This window comes from Physcomitrium patens, chromosome 25, assembly GCF_059467195.1.
Source record: "Physcomitrium patens ecotype Gransden chromosome 25, ASM5946719v1, whole genome shotgun sequence".
NCBI classification, from domain to species: Eukaryota; Viridiplantae; Streptophyta; class Bryopsida; order Funariales; family Funariaceae; genus Physcomitrium; species Physcomitrium patens.
Window position 1 is genome coordinate 1,294,070 of NC_143434.1, and position 20,442 is coordinate 1,314,511.

General features: G+C 41.8%; 3 protein-coding genes across 12 annotated transcripts; 1 reads left to right on the forward strand and 2 right to left on the reverse strand.

The window, feature by feature from the left end:
- Positions 1–277: 277 nt before the first annotated feature.
- On the reverse strand, positions 278–2,251 carry LOC112278430 (chlorophyll a-b binding protein 8, chloroplastic). Its single transcript, XM_024511913.3, has 4 exons — positions 2,008–2,251; positions 1,368–1,484; positions 1,165–1,226; positions 278–1,027 (listed from the first exon to the last, which is right to left on the reverse strand). Exons 1-4 carry the CDS (start codon positions 2,074–2,076, stop codon positions 412–414), a joined length of 864 nt encoding a protein of 287 aa, XP_024367681.1. The 5' UTR covers positions 2,077–2,251; the 3' UTR covers positions 278–411.
- A 10-nt stretch (positions 2,252–2,261) lies between these two features.
- Positions 2,262–7,841, forward strand: LOC112278439 (chlorophyll a-b binding protein 8, chloroplastic). Its single transcript, XM_024511943.3, has 5 exons — positions 2,262–2,355; positions 5,407–5,789; positions 6,614–6,730; positions 6,889–6,950; positions 7,088–7,841. Exons 1-5 carry the CDS (start codon positions 2,262–2,264, stop codon positions 7,701–7,703), a joined length of 1,272 nt encoding a protein of 423 aa, XP_024367711.2. The 3' UTR covers positions 7,704–7,841.
- Positions 7,842–9,262: 1,421 nt separating this feature from the next.
- On the reverse strand, positions 9,263–19,982 carry LOC112278437 (alpha-aminoadipic semialdehyde synthase). 10 transcript variants are annotated; one of them, XM_073531933.2, is made up of 26 exons: positions 19,310–19,424; positions 18,686–18,791; positions 18,497–18,569; positions 17,890–18,169; positions 17,653–17,739; positions 17,417–17,543; positions 17,070–17,243; positions 16,692–16,786; positions 16,333–16,431; positions 15,985–16,060; positions 15,472–15,646; positions 15,210–15,306; positions 14,956–15,122; positions 14,380–14,437; positions 13,838–13,978; positions 13,222–13,542; positions 12,991–13,071; positions 12,716–12,781; positions 12,173–12,290; positions 11,906–12,035; positions 11,620–11,699; positions 11,064–11,499; positions 10,741–10,849; positions 10,469–10,636; positions 9,936–10,005; positions 9,263–9,844 (listed from the first exon to the last, which is right to left on the reverse strand). In XM_073531933.2, exons 4-26 carry the CDS (start codon positions 18,154–18,156, stop codon positions 9,786–9,788), a joined length of 3,201 nt encoding a protein of 1,066 aa, XP_073388034.1. In that variant the 5' UTR covers positions 18,157–18,169; positions 18,497–18,569; positions 18,686–18,791; positions 19,310–19,424; the 3' UTR covers positions 9,263–9,785. The 10 variants fall into 10 exon arrangements, with proteins under 10 accessions (XP_073388034.1, XP_073388032.1, XP_090103765.1 ...); XM_073531931.2 differs by having other exon boundaries at positions 18,497–18,574; positions 19,310–19,417; XM_090247639.1 differs by having other exon boundaries at positions 17,890–18,101; positions 18,497–18,574; positions 19,310–19,414.
- Positions 19,983–20,442: the final 460 nt, after the last annotated feature.

Below are 20,442 nucleotides of genomic sequence, written 5' to 3' on the forward strand. Positions count from 1 at the left end.
CCTACATGTTCCTTCAATAACCACTCTTTTACATGTGCACGCGTAGCATAAAGGATTCTTCATCGTAGTCGTATTTAGGGTGTACGAAACTTGATTGCAGAAGGCACATTGTTATCAGAAGTCATTCATATGGAATACTGTGTGTTGAGTAAGAACACAGAGGAGGGAATGACTGAAAATTGGCTGCAATACGGATATAGTCAACGTTGGCGCATTGGATAATGCAGGTATGAGACAGAAGTAATCAGCACGGTGGTAGTCCGTAATTGAGCGTAGCTTGAAAGAAAAACAAAATTCATTTACATTCCTAAGCCTTTGGCAACAATTTCGACAGATTCCGGAGCAGATCACTCCTCCACACGCAACCATGTTACAAGGATTCTATCCTGTTCTGTAGCTCCTGCCTACACTCTAGTGGATCTTCAGGTTCGTCAGCACGTTGTTGTGCACGGGGTCCGCCAAGTGGTCCAGTAGGTTCTGGAACGGGCCCACGCCTGTGAAGATGGCCTGGGTGAAGTACCCCAACACCGCCATCATCGCCAACCGCCCGTTCTTGACCTCCTTCACCTTCAGCTCCTGCAACTCCTTCTCGTTCTTCCCGAATCCCAAGAAGTTGAAGATGGGCCCTCCTGGGTACGCCGGGTTGCCCGATCCTCCCAAAAACTTCTCCAGCCCCAAAAAGTACTGCTTGCCCATCGATCCGGGCTTGTAGTAGTCCTGCGCGCGTCGGTGCTCCGCGAATCCCATCAACGCCATCTCCAGCACGAACAGCGTGTACGGGTCGGCCCAGTAGCTGTAGTTGCCCACGGGCGGGATCACGCCGCTCTGGAACCACGGGATGGCGGTCTCCTGCGGGATCAGCCCGATTCTCCCCAGCACCTCAGGTGCGATGGCACCGGCCGCTCCCAGCATGGCGAACCGCCCGTTGATGATCTCGGCGTATGGGAGCCACTGGGGGTCGATGAAGCCACCGGCACCCTCGGGGTCCATCAGGCCCAACGGATCAAACCCATAGTCGCCGGGCAAGCTGCATCGGAACCCACAGACGAGCACATTAGGGTGCTACTGGACGGTAATCAAGCACGCATGTAAGTTGAACAATCAGCTGGGATGTGCATGGGCTGGAAAATCCCCTGTAGGGCACTGAGTGGCAGATTTACTCACGTGCCATCAAGGTAAGACAGGCTTTGCTTGGAGGCAAAGATCAGGCTCCTCTTGCTCCCACCCTGCAACCAGCGAATAGATGTGATGGTAAGAAATAACAATCAAGTGCAGCTGTACCAGCTTGAAGGATTGTCATGACCTAGTTAGATTGCACAGCATGGTCAGGCACAGCTATGCAGGTTTAAGGGTGAGAGAAGAATTACAGTGGGACTAAGCTGAGCCTTGGTGATGACAGTCCTGGTGGATGATGAACAGTTCTGAGACACAAGGTCGACAGTGCATGGCAAATTGGCGCCGAATACAGAGCTCCTCTTTCCCTCCTGAAAGGGATACATTGAGCAGTTAGCACCCAGCAATGGAATTGCAACCTTGTGCCCAGCAGTGCGCCCAACAGTGCGCCCAACAGTGTGTCCACCGGTAAGTGCAAAACATTTCATGAAGTACAAGAAATATTTGAGTTCATTCGTAATTCCGACGAAGGGATTGAACACGGCAAAGTTGTGAGACGATACACTCAAAGCGTCGTGTCCCTTCACAGATTCATTTTCCGTTGACTAAGGTCTTTGGCGTTATGTAAATTCCTGAGGGTCTCGCACTCATGCACTTGGAGAATTCCCTAAGTGAAGACTCCATGGATACACCATGGTTACAGTTTGACCGGATTCTAACTACAGTCAAGCATCTGCAAAGGCGTCTTCTAATGATCATCGCCGGCAATGCGACCGGTACAGTAGTACCACCCCCACGATACACAAAGAGTGACCAGATCATTCAGTGAGAGTAGACCGAGCAAAGGAACAAAATACCCCAAAGTGATATCAGGTTTGTCAAACGCGTGCTTACAAGGGAAGACGAAGTCACTTTGGCAGCGAAGGCAGAAACAGCGCTGCTAGTGGCAACAGCGGCTGCCATTGTCGAGATCGCGGGGAAGTCAAGCACGCGGGCGTGTCGGCGTAGCAAGAAGCTAGTGACAGGTGGGAAGAATGTGGCAAGATGAGCGACTTGGATCCGTGGAATTGAAGAGAAGGGAAGAGACGATGGCGAAGCACCTCGGACTGAGCATGAAACCCACAAAAGCACACAGCGAGAAGGGGTGGATGGCTTCCGACAGGAGAGAAATTCTCGGTTGTATTTCGCGAGAGGGAGCGCATGCGACAGGAGGGGGTGGCATCCTATCCGCTATCCTATCTGGTCCTCGGGCCTCCATTGGCACCTGCAGCAGCTCTGGATAAGAAAACCGAGCCGCTTTGCTCCGCAGCCATTGAGACGGGGTTCAATCCCACTGCGGTAGGGCTGTCGATGATCCCTTCTTCGGTGTATGGGAATGTTGAATACACCCAAGTTTTAACTAAATCAACCCATCTATCCTAATTTCATTTCTTTATTATTGGATAGGCAACCAATGAAAATTAACCACATTTATCATGATTACCATATTTTTCAACAAGGGTGGGTCTATTTAGTAAAAGCATGGATCTATTTAACATTCCCATGTATTTATGTATATATATATATATATATATATATTTGTATTTATGTATATATATATATATATATATTTTTTTTTTATTTATGTACATATATATATATATATATATTTGTATTTATGTACATATATATATATATATATATATTTGTATTTATATATATATATATATTTGTATTTATGTATATATATATATATATATATTTGACACTTAAAGGCTATATCCGGAACATTGCTTGGTTTAATATTTGAAAGCAATATTAATAAATATCAAAAATAAATTATGTATGTTTTTATGTAAATATTGGTTTTTATTGTTAGTTTGATTATTTAATATGAGTGTGCATTCAAATAAGATCACCAAGAATCAATCTCCAAACTAGATAATGGAAAGATAAATATTTGAAATTAATGTTCATCCAAATGAATAAAAATAGAATAGATCTAAACAATATTATGTAGTTTAATTAATTTGGAAGTCTATAATTCAAGGGTGATGATTATTGTCTAAAAGGGTAGCCAAACAAAAGATATGATACCTCAAAACATTTGAACACTATTTGAAAAGTCAAATTAATTCAAGAGATGAAATGCTTAGAAATATCATATGCAAAATTTGATTAAGAACATATTGAACATAGAGATCCACCTTTATCATTCCACAAAGCCTCTTTATTATATAAACATTCTTCTAAGTTTTACAAGATTTATCAAATTAAAAAAAAATAAAAGAAAGAAAGAAAGAAGTCTTCTATAAAAATAAGACTTGTTGTAGATGATAATTTGTTAGGTGGTATTTATCCACAATCAAATCAAGAAATGATTATTCAAAATCTTATAAATGATGGCTAGTTTTATATAATATTTTTTTTCTTTATTTTATTCTTATTATATTAGTTTTTTTATAAAAATTATATATATATATATATATATATATGGCTAAAATTCTTTTTCTTGTAATTTTTTGTTTGAATTATTGTCTAGATTTTTGTTTCTTAGTTAAAAAGTATGTAGATTTCTAATCACTTGTTTAACTTTTTTGTATAAGAAAGTAAAAACATCTACTTTTATAAGTGTGTTCTTTAATATATCAAATAGAATTTTATTTTATTGTTTAACAACTTTGTTTTTGGGTAGAGAATGTTATTAAAAACATTGACACAAATAAATTTATTATTTTTAATACTTTTTAAAGATTTTTAATTTTATTATTTATTTTTTACTGCAGAAGATTGTTATTTCTTTTTCCTTTTAGATCATTTAGCTTGTTTATGAAATGCACAATATTTTTTAAAAGTATCTATATAAGTAATTTAGAAATTGCATCAAATTCTTTTTACAAAGTAACTAACTAATGTAACAAAATCTCTAAATCTTCTTAAAAGATTATCTATAAGTAGTTTAAAACATCAAAATATTGTAACTTTATAATATTTCTTGTTTTAAAATAATTCTTTATGAGAATTCTTTTTTTGCTACACTTGCATTAGATACAAATTTCACGAGATATTTTATTTGTTTGTTCTTATTTTGTTATTTTTATATATATTGTATTATATAATTTTCTCACGTTCTAATCTAAAAATATCAAATATGTCACTAATTCTTAATACTTTAAAATTTTATTTCGTAAAATCATTTTACTTATATTTGTTAAATGATATTATAGGTCTTCTAAATAGACATTTGATACTACACTCAACAAGTTCACACATTTGAAAATTTATAACAAAAAATTCATGTTTAGAATATGTTGCATATAAAATAACATCATTTTGTTACATCTTGTTTATAAATAATTTGATTGTTATTATTGTTGTTGTTGTTGTTGTTGTTATTTTATTTATTTATTATTATTTATTTTTTTTTATTTTTTTTAATGTTAGAGATTTGTTATAATCTATGCTTATTTCTTTTAAATTATTGACTTCTTTAGCTATTATTTAAGGTTTAGTTATTAAATTTTGTAATGTGTCTATTGTATGTCAATTGTTATTTATGGATATATGTTGTTGCCAAGATATTATAGTATGTAGATTTGCATTGTTGAAATAGTTCTTGTTATCTTGTTAAAATACATGTCTTGTATTTTAGAATCCTATTATATAGAAGAATCTTTATTGCCTTAAATTTCATTGATTTCTTTATTTATTTTATATGCTTATATTTGATATTTAAAAACACCGCCTTAGTATATTATTCATATATAAAATCAATAATTTAACTTTGTTTTCACTATTTGACATTCTTGTAACTTCTTTGTTTGGATATCCAGCCCTTAATTCCTAGTGTATATGTATAAATATATATATATATATATATATATATGTTAGATATCACTAATGCCTCTACAATTTTTGCTATTGCCACCACAATCTACCACCTACTCAATATGTTTATCTAATTAAAAATAGAAAAAATGCAATCAAATTTTTTCCATTGAATAGTACTTGCATTTTATAATTTACTTACAAGTTTATGATTGGGATTAAAAAAACTAAATAAATATGTCAAGTGGGTGATAGATTTTGATGGCATTAGCAATACCCAATCTATATACATCTATATATATATATATATATATATATATTTTAATATTTTATTTTAAACTTTTTTTTTATCATGATATTGATATGTCTATATATATATATATATAGAATCATATTGTATTTTTTAAAGAAAATTTTAATAATTTTGTTCACAGAAAGAAACTCTTGTCCCGCATGTGACGATGTTCATGATGAATGGGGGTTGAGAACCGGGAGACGAGCTGTGCGCTTCGTCGAATCTGGTGTCGATTGCCGAGCACGGACCCACACAACGGGTTGAGATCCGTGTCGAGGCCAGGGATTGGACGAGCATCTTACAATATCCAAACTCGGGCATTTGTGTGGTTGTGACTACTCTTCTGCCTGCCCAGGCTGCACTGGCACATCTCCAACTGGTGCTGCCTTCCGCTCACATGCGAACCTTCAATCTGACCCATTTGTCTTTTCCCTCGATCGGAGTGTTTTTGAGCCCATTATCGTGTATCGAATCGAGGGTAGCAGGAGTTCAAGTGTGCTCAGCGATGGCGACTAGGGTGGCTGCAGGATGCGCTGTGTCCTCCTTCGCTGCGAAAGTTTCCCCCAGCGCTTTTGTAAGTTTGCTGTATTCTGAAGGACTGCCACAATAGCCGAATCATGTCTTTTTCTATACAGATACGTTTGCGAGGTGCCGATCTAGAAACGCGTATGAACTGATGTATGGCTTGCGTAAACCGTGACTGGAACCAAGGTGGAATTCGCTGCTTAGCCCTGTCGTTTGATGGCTTCGGCGTTGAATGCGATGTCTCTTGTGTAGTTCATCAAGCTTACAATCATTTTTTCATAAGTTATAGTGCTCAAATTTGTGGAGTTGAGTGAGTGGTTGAAAGAAGAACCTGAATTCTTGGATGCGGTGGTCAATGCGCAACCCCGCCTCCACACGGCCTGTAATTTGACTCTTTGTAGCATGTGAGGGTTTTCAATTTACCACTCCGATTCAATGCTGTCTCGCCGCTTCAATTCATGATTCTTCAGGTCTATAGATGCGATAGCCCCCCTCCCTGAATGCTGGGGTTAAGATATTATTACAAGCGATTCTGGTGACGATCTCCTGCGCACTACTTCACACTATACCATACCAGCGTAGAGATCAGTTGCCGAGATGTGATGTCGAACAGCCACTGCATGATAAAGAAATTCTTTCTTGATAACATCGAGTCCGTAGACTCGTTTTCCTCACTTGTTCACATCTGCGGTGGTTGTGCAAATTGACCACAACCTTCTGAGTTGACCACAACCTCTGACCTCATAGTTGAGATAGTGGCAAGCAGTTGATCCACATCACTGAGTTTCAGGTTGAGGAACTTCTTAAAAGTTTGGAGGCGACTCCCTTGGGGTAGACTGAAATTAATGACGTATACGGAATGCACCTGCGCAGGAGGGGAAGAGAAGTGCAGTATTCGGAACTAACCTGCCATCAACCTTCTATGTTGTGTCCAAGAAAGCCTCATCCTCCGCCAAGACTGTCGTGACGAAAGCCCAGCTCAGCCCCACTGTAAGTCCCTCTTCGCGTTAACCCATCAGTTTGCTGTACAATTGAGGTGCATGTGAGCCATCCAAGATTTCATTGCTGTTCGATTCGACGCTCAAATGCATACTTGCGATCTGGGTGGTGCACCTGTATCTTAGTAATTTAATCTCCGCTGGTTGCAGGGTGGGAGCAAGAGGAGCCTGATCTTTGCCTCCAAGCAAAGCCTGTCTTACCTTGATGGCACGTGAGTAAATCTGCCACTCAGTGTCCTACAGGGGATTTTCCAGCCCATGCACATCCCAGCTGATTGTTCAACTTACATGCGTGCTTGATTACCGTCCAGTAGCACCCTAATGTGCTCGTCTGTGGGTTCCGATGCAGCTTGCCCGGCGACTATGGGTTTGATCCGTTGGGCCTGATGGACCCCGAGGGTGCCGGTGGCTTCATCGACCCCCAGTGGCTCCCATACGCCGAGATCATCAACGGGCGGTTCGCCATGCTGGGAGCGGCCGGTGCCATCGCACCTGAGGTGCTGGGGAGAATCGGGCTGATCCCGCAGGAGACCGCCATCCCGTGGTTCCAGAGCGGCGTGATCCCGCCCGTGGGCAACTACAGCTACTGGGCCGACCCGTACACGCTGTTCGTGCTGGAGATGGCGTTGATGGGATTCGCGGAGCACCGACGCGCGCAGGACTACTACAAGCCCGGATCGATGGGCAAGCAGTACTTTTTGGGGCTGGAGAAGTTTTTGGGAGGATCGGGCAACCCGGCGTACCCAGGAGGGCCCATCTTCAACTTCTTGGGATTCGGGAAGAACGAGAAGGAGTTGCAGGAGCTGAAGGTGAAGGAGGTCAAGAACGGGCGGTTGGCGATGATGGCGGTGTTGGGGTACTTCACCCAGGCCATCTTCACAGGCGTGGGCCCGTTCCAGAACCTACTGGACCACTTGGCGGACCCCGTGCACAACAACGTGCTGACGAACCTGAAGATCCACTAGAGTGTAGGCAGGAGCTACAGAACAGGATAGAATCCTTGTAACATGGTTGCGTGTGGAGGAGTGATCTGCTCCGGAATCTGTCGAAATTGTTGCCAAAGGCTTTGGAATGTAAATGAATTTTGTTTTTCTTTCAAACTACTCGATTATTTACGGATTGCGAAGATATTCTTGTGTCTTAACTTTGTTCATCGTAATTTTGCAACATCCCTTGTAGTAAGACTGTATAGATGTTGTGAGGCCTGGAAATAACTCACATAACTCACTTATATATATATATATATATAGATATGATCGTAGATCGGTAGATTTCCTGGCAAATAGTGCTGGCAGTGGATAGTGACTGTATTGATGGATCGAAAATCGACTCAGTCCTGATGTGTGAAAACATGTAGGTTTCTTTTTGTCTTGTTTTTGGGGGATGCAGTTCGTTGGATATGATTCGTCAGTACGATTTTGAGAAATGAGACAGACAGCAGTTTCGTGCATTTTTACCATTTTCGGCTGGTGAGTTTGGTCATTTAGGCAAATCTAAAATGGATCGTTCTGTGTCGTTTTTAATACATTTTGGTGCAAAAATCCGCATGCCAAATTATGTGCCTTGGTAGCTGTAACCCACACTGAGTTTGGTGCAGACTCTCATGACGTGGGTGTGTTGTCTGGTTCGTAATATATATATGTATATGTTACAAATCCAGTTGCAATATCTGTTACACGACAACCTATCGATTTAATAATCATCCTGACTGGTTTTACTCCAGTTCATCTCAAGAAAGCTGAGGGTTTATCTTCGCAATAGTACAATTAGTTGCAATTACGCTCCCGTGCTCAACATGAGACAATCTTTCCACCACGGCTACATTCGTAACGCCGGAACTCAACACCCCAATCCTCAAACTAATCCCTTCGCTTCTACTTCGATGCCTTTTTTGAGGTACATCTGATGTCTGGTCTACACCAAATACACACGCCTAGCGTAATCAGCTCTGTGTTCTCTGGGCTTGAACCTCGGAAGGTTCAGTCTACGTGTGTGATTAAGATTATACTTTCTGAAAGGGTTTGTTGGAAGAAATGCGAAAACGTTACGGTTTTTTTGTGACATATGGACGAATCACACTTGAGCATTCTCAATTAGTGCGAGAAATAACAAATACTGCTTCGTGGAAGGCTATCTACAGGATTTGTTGAAACTTCTCATTGTACATCTTCCTTCAATTGAAATCGCCGGTCTTTCTTGTACCCACGGAATGTGAAACGAGCTTAAAAACAGTAGCGAGAGTGCAATCATGTGATGAAGCCAGTTACACATACACCTTAGCAGTCACTCCTGCGGACCACACCGACCAGGGATGGTTTTGACGTTATAACAATCATCCTCTTTGAACACATTATCCTCAACGACCGACAATAATGTCTTTCCCAATTTTTTCACTATCAAAGAGAAACATGCTCGTGTTGAACCTGGAAGTGTTACGGACTCACGGCTGTGACCCTGCGGACTACCCGTTACACAGGACTCTATTCCTTTTCACACACTAGAAATTCCTGTTGGTGTGGGCATGGACAGAAGAAATCGGTATTTATTCTCAATGTCAGAATTAGTGAGTGCATAGAACGGCTACAGGCAAGTTGCATATCCTTCCTAACTTGGTTGAGGCTAGAGGTTATCAAGAAAAGTACCATGTGTGAAATGCAGGCACCCTTTGATAGGGCAATTTAAGACATTCCACAGAACAAATTTAAGTCGAATTGGCTGGCACTAAGTCAACTTAAGCTTGCATTCATCTGGCGGAAGTAGATTCCCTTCAATTTTCAATGGCGTCTCAGCTCCATCCCTTTCATAGTTGGTCTATTTTACTAAAAATTAGCCTGTTATGTACATTTCATCTGTCTTAGCGAGCGTCACTCGAGTCAGCAGGCCTATACCCAGATTTGTCATCACGTTCAGATTCATCTGCTGCAGTGTACTCACCTTGTCTAGGTTCTATCATATTTGGAATAAGCACCATAATATTTGGCAATAAACTTTGGCTACCAGCTTGTGCGTTTCATTTCAATAAGAGCCAGTGTTATGGCTTCCTTTACCTACAAGAACTCAACGTGCTCAACCAATGGTAACTTCATGGTCTTCAGAACCTCCAGAGCTGCACAAGACAGTCAATTAGAAACAGATATGAAGCATAATCAACGGTAAACAAGAAAACAAGATGAAATACCAAATCTGCCTAGCTGTACCTGGTTCATAAATTTCTGCGGTCAGTGGACGGAGAACACCTCTAGTCTTCACTTCACCAAACAGCAGTAACTGCTCCCAAGATGCACAATTCGAGTCATTTACGATTAGTGTACTTCAAATTGTCATCACCTTTGAAGAGACTTTTCGAAGGAACTCATCCAGTCAGAGCTCTTTAGCGTTAGATATTAGCCAGGTCTAACCACTCGAGTTTTATCATGAATGATATTTTCTTGACGGTGTCTAACTCCAATCTATCACCACCAGTATTGTTTCCAGGTCCTTATAAAGTCCTCTCTCAACGCGACTCAGTTTTACACTCTAGCCGGTCTTCAGTTCTTCTAATATTGCCAAATTACAATTCAAATTAACTTTTACATCATTTCACTACGCAGTAGACTGTATTAATTCACAGTGAAAGCTTCTACACAAGCATGAGCCTTTCAGAACCCAAGTTCAGAAGCATCATCATCAACAGAAACACGGAGTTGCGTAACAATGCAGATAATAGTACATTTATTCCGATACAACGTACCTCAGCTGCAATTGCTGCTGGTATACCTACAGTCCGCGCCATAGCTGACTCGGGCCTTCTTTGACTGCATCCTTCTGCAGTTTCCCCAAAAGCTAATAATGTAGCCGTGTGCCGCTCCACCTGTCCATTTAATTCCACGTCCAACTCGTGGTGCAGAAGCACCATATCCTGTAACAATCATCCAGGTGTTTGAACATTATTGACAAAAACCTGAATCAAAGTCCAGACAAAAATCTATAAAATATTAAATATCACAAAACAAAGTTTAGTACCGTTTCCTCAGGCCCATATGTGAGCTTCTCCTCCATTCGTTTACAGAGCACTTCAAATATGCTTTTACAAGATTTGGGTACTTGCTCCAGCGCATCAAGGCCCAGCCACCTGTTAATACAAATATATGAATTAATGATCGCGCAAACAAATTCAAAAAGATGCCCATGACCTTAAATTCTGATCCTCTTGCTATCACTCCCAATTCATAGTGAACGCGAGAATCCCTTCACAACGATCTTGTGGTTGCTTGTGGAATCAGAGTTTAAGAACAGAGACAGACAAAATGTGGTAATAATCCTTAAAGGCGCACGATGAAACTTGCCTAATGCATGCAGCAGCATCCTCGACAGCAGAGGGGTTATTCTTGCAGCAAGGAAGATACGCCAATGCATGTGAAAGCGAGTTTCTGTCACCAGCATTGAGCATCATTCGCTTCTCTGGCTCATTCATCTTGTGAAACATTTGCAACAAGAGGGCATCCAGCATGGCATTATAAGTCGGTTGGTCAGGAACTGGTAAAGCACCGGGATCCAACAATGGATGAAGATCCGTGTCAAAGTACCCCAGCTCGCCTAACGCATCCATAACCTTACTAAACCCTTGATACCGAAGGGTGGCCCGAAATATGGTCGAGGCTTCCTTGGAGATGCCATACAGCTCACCATACTTCAGAGAATCTCTGTTTGGTAACCTTTCAAGGGCGAAAGCTGGTGTGTCTCGTAACCGTACTGGCAAGGCTGCAGCAAACAACTTTTCCCCTGCACGGAAGCATATAAACCAATCACCTCAGTGACACAGAAAGCTAAAAGAAATCTGACATTTTGCAAAGATGATACCGGTGGACAAGGGTAGGCAAGATAAGGTCAAAAATGCTTCACCAGGAACTTCAATCTTTTGACCATTCATCAAATACACGGCAGGGTTGCGTCCCGCCTTAATTGCTCCAGCAGGATTCCAACTGCCATAGACAGTTCAAGATTTCAAACTACTAAGCGCGAAATTAAATGGATCTTAGTCCTTATAATCACAGCAATTGTATGTAACAGAATCTATACCTCAATGCATCAAGACTTGCAGTGTTCGAAACCATTCAAAAATTTGAATACAATTAGGAAGAAATAACACTGCAATTGATGACGATTCTTGATGAGCTGATCTGCAGACCTGAACTTATAACCAAGAGGATTGTTTGCAGCTTCTGGAGACGGAAGACCTCCGCAGTACGAAACGAAAGACTGCACACGACCCCCTCTCTTGTGTGCCGAATCTATCATCTTCATAGCCATCAAGTGATCTGCGCATAAATACATAATTAGAGGCAGAATTGTGATAGAAACATGAGAGGTAGGCAAGATAATAATTTTGCTACGCACCTCTTCAGAGATAACAATCAGAAGAGTCATCTAGCAAATATTAAGTAGGGCAAAATACCTATGCCAGGATCCAGGCCCATTTCACAAAGTAGAGTCACGTCGGCTTCTTTCGCCATCTTATCCAGGGCTTGCATAGCTTCGCTGACATAACTTGCTGTCACTAGATGCTTCTTGAACTGCGTTGTTTAGGAAGGAAAACGAAAGTAGCCATGAATCTAATAGAAAATCATTGTCTCGATACGTTGACACAGACTTTCTAACTCAAAGTTCGTACAATAACATCAAACTTCTCAAAAATACACATGGAATCTTTTCCAAAGAAGTTAGTGAAAGTGTCATGGTAACACTGTTCGATAATGCTACAATTTCAGGAATATTGTTCAACCAGTTGCATTGGTAGAGGGTCTTAGCATAATTTAGACTGACGACCTTCCAGAAAACTACCCTACAGAAGAATTGATTTATTTTCCACTAAGGGCTGATAATATTGGTGAGAACTAAAGAAGAGGATATCCTGTCTTGGAGACTGTTTTTTGACCCAGGCGTCTAAAATCAGTTGTGAAAAGAGATTATACTATAGACAAGGACTTGAGAAACTTACCTTGATGCAGGCAGTCGCCACGGGGAGATGAAGATCGGCCGGAAGCAAGCTAATCACCACATTTGCCTGCTTCACGCATACGCATATCAACCCAAGAAAAACAGAGCTAAAAGCTTTCCAAAAATCTCAGTTGAGAATAGAACATCAGTACAAAATTGAAGCAAACGGAGTTAACTTCATGACTAAAGCACTTCAGCATACATCACTTCCATAAGTACTTGCCATGTCCAAAATTGTGGAGGACAACAGACTCGAGCAAGCACTACTCGCGTTACCTTGGAAACACAATCCCCCAGATTCTGAGTATCTGATGTATCCAGCTCTATGGCCGAAGCGTTAGGAACACCTGCAACCACCTGTGACCCCACAAACATGGATGCTATAGTGAGCTTCCGAGCCACAAGCTCTGATTTGAACCACAGTGATTACTACTCATTCATAACTTCGTGCTTATCGTGCTGCAAAAGTTAACATCTGCCAGAGATTGGTGAAGTTAGGAATCGTACCCTCTGAGCATCTTCAATGTATAAAGAAGCCACCACCACCGAAACACACTCATCAACCAAACCATTGTCCACATAAGAGGCCTCTCTGAACCGAAACCGTCGTTTGGTTGATGTTAAGTGCCTCACCGCTGGTTCACACATGCGACCGGCTCCCAAAATGAGCACTTGATAATTTTTCTCTAAAGCAATTCCGTTTTCATTTGATTCGGATATATCTCTAGAACCCTCCAATTCTCTATGTCGAATGTTTGATCCCTTAACCGCAATTTCAGCCAGCTTGTCAACGATGCAGTTCAGTGCATCCTGGCTGCCGGCTGTAACCTGTGCACATCATTCGAAATACATTAAGCTGATGATGATTTCCATCCTGTAATTCGGGATGAGCACATGAACGGCTTCAAATAAATCGAGGTCGAAACCCAAATGCCTTCACAAGTAAGAAGTCCAAAAAGTCCAGGACATGGTTCAACGAGGCATCAAAGAGGACTGAAAGTGTAACACGTGATCCAAAATTTCGTCAAAGCCAATTAATGCTCTCAGCTAGACATTGGTGAAGTATGTTTCGCACTAACTGTTGCGGTTACGAAAAGTCTGAGGAAATCAAATAGCAGGTTACCTCCAGGTCTGCACAGGAGGTTTCGTCATCTGACTGGCCAAGCTTGCAAGTTGCTAGTCGATAACGCCCCCCTCCAGCGCAGATCACATCAAGAGCTTCATTGATAAGATGTTGGTCGAAAAGGTGACCACTCAATGACACCTACATCCATTTAGAGCTCAGTTCAAAAGTTAAAATGGCACAGAAGGTTGACATTGATACCGTTGACAAATCACAATGCAAGAGTCGTGCTACATATTGCAAGATAATGTTAAGAAAAGTCACCTTCACATCTGAACATACCTACATTCAAATCAGAAATAAATAGTCCATGATTTGGGACGTGACTTAAGAACTACGACATCAGGAAGTCAGGCATCCTCTTAGCAATCCATGTCAGCTTAGGTGATTTCATTGAACTAGATTTCAAAAGTCCATTATTGAGCACACATAACAAAATGTACAGGATCGGAAGGGTCAGCAAGAGACCATATTTGAGACTTGACAAGGTTGAAACTTTCATCTGAAGTAGCATGCCACTTTAATGGAGTAGTAGAGCTTACAATCGTGGAAATCGGACTATTACTCATGCCCTCCCTCTCCTGAAGCAGTGGCGTTTTGCTGCAATGAAACATAACTATAATCAAGACGCCTCTACACAATTGGATTTCCATCCCAGTACAGTAACTCCCATTGTTTAAGCAGATACTTGTAGACCACACTATGTCGCAAAAATGTTGGTACAGCAATAAATTTAATCTTAGGTCATTCCTTGATCCGGTAATTACGTTTATGTTAAGTTTGGTTGCTTGGGCTGTTATACCGCGCGCCTAAATAGATAGCAAAAACAGTCTTTATATTTTTTTCGAACTTAACTTTGCGTTTTTTTCATCTCTTTGGCCTATCTGTGTTAAGACGGAGCCAAGCAGGCTTTGGCCAAAATGGCCCTAGAAAGTGAATAGGGCCAATTCCTCTGGATTCAGACTCGGACGAAGCTGCCCTTGACACAACTAACACGCTCACTTCTATACTTAAGAGTTACACCTACAGTATACTCTCTTTAAGATTATGATAAAAACATTAATGCGTGCCTAAAGGTCGATGGATAAAGTCAACATAGCAGAGCGTGGAAGACATACCTGGCATTGGCCTCGCGCAATTTCTGGATATACTTGTACATCTCCGTAAGGCTGCCTTCGTGAGCAATACAGGCATCGCGCACCGGAACATGAATTTCAGCCAACGTTTTTGCGTTTGCGAGGTTGACCAAAAATGGAAACAACGCATTTCCAAAATGCTTCGTGGACTGTAGAGTAGATCACAATGTCAGGCCTGCACATGACGCACAAGTTTGTCCCAAAATCGCATGCTAAAACATAAACAGAAGCCAAACCTCTCTTGGAAGTTCTGTTGGGAGGCAGTCCACGGCCATGAATAGAATACCGTCCCCGTCCATGTCATCTTCGGTGCTATCATTCTCGGGGTTATACCTGCAAAAGGAACAAGAACAAAAATTTGCGAGGTCAAATTTGACATATGCGAAGGTGGGTGTGACTGGACTTTATACCATACCAACTCTCGAACCAAAGATTTTGATTCAGCTTTTGTACCAGCATGATAGAAACGGACTTTATCATGCTTAGCGGCTCACGAACCTGAAAAAGGGCTTTTGAATTGAACTGTACTTCTTCAGGCACTCAATAGAACCTCCTTTATCACAGGTAATATCAACTACGACCTGCAGTCGGCTCCGTCCACTACTGCGAAGGTCCAACAATTCTTTGATTGTGAGGAGTCTTGGAAACCTTTGCTCCCAGTACATGCAATTCACTGCATAATCGAATGCAATCCTCAGCGATACATGGGGATCGAACTTTTTAGGTAACCCCCAAAGAAAATAAAAATAGTTGTCATGATAATAATGATAATAATGCATTGTCATCTGTAGTAATTATCCATTAGCTGGCCTAGAAAAACGGTAGTTGGTGGCATAACAAAAAAACCTAACCCAAATCAATCCCATCGAACCGTCGCGTTTAATGACTTTACTACCTAATAAGAGGGACTTTATATCACGTTGACTTGAAAGGCAGTTACCCCAAGTCTAACCAATACAGATTTAGAATGCAGGTCATCAACGTTCCAAGAAGTGTGCGAAATCTACTTACCAAGAACAGAAGCGTGAGGAGCGATGTTCTTTGCGAACACTGGCGAGTACTCCTCTGGGTGTTCGTAGTAGTGGTGCTGCGAGCATTTCAAAATATAAGTTTGAAGACATTCGTGTACGAAACTTGGAACCTGAACATCTGCCTTTGATCCACTACTGGGACCTAAGAATGCGCCCCACTTACTGATGACAAAAATTAGCATGTAATAATCGTCTTCCCCTAGACATAATCAAAAACAAAGGTTTTTTCCCTAAACAATATCGAAAAGCACATTCCTTCCGTCTGACGGATTATATGATAGGTGATGAACGCATGAAGTTGAAATTAAAACAAGGTCTGAAGCAAAACCTTGTCAAAACAACCAGAGCCAGGAATTTTACGTTCCACCATGTGCTCTGACGCGACCACGCAACCATAGACTTTGAAGTTAACTCCTCTGACTGGCACCTGGAAGTGGACCCAATTCTTGAATCAGTGCAATGGTCTACGGAACTCCCTTCCTCAACAATTCCAACAAACAGCAGCGCCACCAATCACATTTCTTATCAGTAAACTGATGGCTGAAAGAGATTACAGGAATTGCTTGAACCTCCTCGACCTTACTTGAATTATTCCGACGATAAGTAATCACTGTGACATTTGCAGAGCGATTAATTGAACAGTTCACTTAATACCTAAAAGATTGAAAATAGAATTTCAAATCGTACCTTAGAAGGTGAAGTATCAGTGAGTTCGGAAAGCTTGGATGGGTGTACGAATTCATGGGGTAACAGGTTCAAAATCTCCTGAGCTCCTTGTGAGACTGCAATCATGAAAGGAACCATCAAATTACAAGTGAGTCCCGAAACCCTGAATCGTTGAATAAACTATATTTACAACTTGACAAATTTGAACTCAATCTGCAGTTGACATGATGAAAGTTGCGCATCAAATGTAGGGGAGATTTCTGGTGGAATAATTTTGCTGGAGGTTCTGGAAAAACACATCTCGTCTGAACAGAGTGGAATGATCTCAAACGATCTCAGAAACGATCTCAGAAATGCTCGAGCACTGAGAATTAAGTTCTGCTGTGGTAGTAAATGTACCATTTCCAGCTCCAGTGAAAACAAATATGAGAGGACAAATCTCTGGAGGAAGTCCGGAAGTTTTGATCTCCTCTCCAATTGCAAGCACAGCCTGCTTGGCCACGCTCAAGCTCGTGTACATATACGTCGAGCCAATGGACAGGAACGGAGTGGAATAACCTCGGCTCAATAACCCTGTCAGCAGAAAAGCTAAGCATGGTAAGCGAAATGCTTCGGATGAATGTGTGTTACTCGCTTTCTAGCCCCTAAAACAAGAAAACGTACAGTAATGAAACACCACGTGATGCAAGTAATTTGATGAACCTTGAGGTTGAATGTGGTTCTAAAGTATATTTCTTTTCCCTTACATTCGCCAAGGCCACGAAGGCCATCAATCATGCCAGCGTATCCCGCAAACTGTCCAAAATACACAGACCTCACATTGCTATCCTTGATGAGTTCGTAGTCGAATAAGGAGATTCTCCTCTCCAGCACCTGTTACAGAAGGCATCCAGGAACAATGACCCTCATGAATTCTATAACTACGTCTTTTGGCGACAACTGAATCTGAAGAAAATCAGGAACGCGAAGTGAAGGTGGAAACCTTGTCAAGCAAATGCATGTTCTCTGGCTGTCCTTTGTGCGTATGAGAGAAGAACGCATAAGATCTGTCCGGTAGCAAGCTTTCAGCCTTCATCACAACCACGGCAACGTTTAATACCAGCATGAAGAGAAACTAAAATACCAATTTCTACAACACTCCCATGCAAGAATAAAATTCTTGAAAGGGAGTTTGATCAACATTTTACCTTGTACTAAACAGGGCAGAGAAAGTTTGTACCTTGGGTTGTTTAACTCCAAGGATGAGGCCACAAGCTGAGAGATCATCTGTGACGTCACAACCAGCATCTTTATAAATTGCATCTCGGTATATTCGTTTAGAACACGGTTGCACCAGTATCCGTTTCACCCCGCTTTTTAAAAGTCTGGCACAATGGTGAGGTGATAAAGGGGCGCGTCTTTCCCAAATGCTACTTTGCTCTCTGAGCACACCTACAACACCATTACCTCGTTGAGGTGGCGGTTCTTGATCTGTCATTCCTTTCATTGAACTTGAAAGTCTTGAGGACAAGCAGATGTAAACACTTCTTAGCACAGATTGGGACGTACATCGCACTTAATTGCATCAGAAAAAACTTCACCGCCGACTTCATAATCATTGAGCAAACACATAACCAACATGCTATATAGACCTAGATTCCTTGTGAACAGCAAAGTGATTCTGTTCGACGGCCGTTTTTTGGAAAATCTTCTGTCAGTCTAGACTACCTGTGGCAAATTACTTCGATATATAGTTGAATTAGTGAATTACCACAACTAGAATAACAATGCTCAAACCTGGATCCAGAGGGTCAATGTGAAGGATGAATGGAGACAGGACCTCTCACCTCAAGAACTACCAACCGATGTTAGCTTTTCAGAGCGAACTGTGAAGCTTTCTTCCACACGCAACAAGTCTCACTGAACTTCAAGCAAATTCAGTATAAATGCTTTTAGGTCCAAGAGCCTGAGAGAGAAAAGTTGGGAATAATTTCAAAATCTTTAATCTCGATCGATTTCATGACATAAGAGCGTACCATCTCTGATAAGTCATTCAATTCTAACATTCACAATGCGGAGCCAATACTTCTCAGATTACACCCTCGTTGCCATTCCCTTCAACCGAGATTGCAAACACAGACCCTGCGGACGAATAGTAAGGTCTTAAACATCTGACTAAAAATCTCTCCACAAACAATCAATGAGCGATTCGCACCCAATTCATGAAGACCACTACGTAAATATCTTCGAAAATATCATTTCTCCAGAAAATTAAAGGCAAGCCGATCTAAGTTAGTCAGCTACCCCTTTCAACCATCAAAATAACGAATTGAACGAGAACACAGAGTTTTGAGAGCATCCCAATTTTTTTTAATACTTTCTGTCCAACATGAGGAATCCATAATACGCAATCAACTTTGACGATGATCATGATTCTTCTAACTACGCATTGTAATTTTTGCGGACTCAGGTGATTCACATGGAGCAGAGTGACTTTACAATTCATTCGATTGCAGGAAATTCAAGCAACACGCGATGCATATCTGTAAACCTTGTACATTACACGTGAATATGAGCAACACAGTGCAGCAAACGACAGAAAACCAACAAAAACCAGAAATCGAAAGAAATGCTACGAAAGCGACCCGCACTTCACGTACAGTTCTTGGGTGTTCGAAGCTGTGACGTGGAGAAGTGCTTGCAGTTTCACGGCGAGCATTCAAAGAGACAGCTCAACCCAGCAGCCGTTGACACTCACAAAGCACCTGCTGAAATCTGGGCCCAAGCGCAGCAGTGTTACTCCAAGAAGACAAGTATGAGCTACGAACCAAACGTGGCACATGCAATTGACGAATGATCGAGTAGAACAAAGAGGGAGGGAGAGAGAGAGAGAGCCAGATGGAATGGCAATGGTTACAGACGGCCGCACTAAAGAAATGGTATACCAGCGGTAACAACTGCATAGATCCCGACGCTGCCCTAACACACAGACCATGAATCATTCATGTGAAAGGAAAGGACAGGCGTCTAACATCATGGGGTTGCATTGCCCCCCACCCACTTGCAAAGACCCCGTTCCTCCTGCCAATTACGACAACTTCCATCACAAAACCCATGCAACAACTACGGTAAAACGCCGGGGACCACTCATCAGATCTGCAGCCCATCCCAAGAAACTGCCACAAAAAATTCCCATAAAATTGCCAATTACCAAAAAAGAAGGAAAGTAAAAGAGATCTCGCTAAGTACTCAACAGTGAAGGTGCAGCAAAGATGGGATTCACGTGTTTGGCAGAGTCGAAACCAAAGACGAGGGTGGGGCGTCGAGAGAGCGGAATTAAGACGACAGCAGAGTGGAGTGGGATCAAATCAACGAGGTGGGTCCCGCGCATTCTTGCTCTCGGAGGCGGTTGGAATCGGATCGGCGAAATGGAATTGTAATGAGCCCCCGCTGCGAGCGTTCAATTCCTTCACGATGGATTGAATGGAATACCGTGGTGATGCTGATGAGAAGCATGCTTTGCGTGCCGTGGCGGGGCGTGGCGTCGTCAGGAGGTCACGGCTGACGCTTCGTGGGTGCTTACCTCACATCGGCCACGTCGGACGCTGAGGTGGATCTTACTCAGGTTGAGGTGGCAAGCCTAGCTGTCCATTATGAATCTCACCCAACCCTGCTTTCCTCCCCTTTCCTAGCCCAACGAGATGTGTAAAGTACATCGTGACATAACTCTTCCCATGGGAGCCCTGTTGGTTCAGGATCACCCACTAACATGGATTCCACACGGAACTGCCTT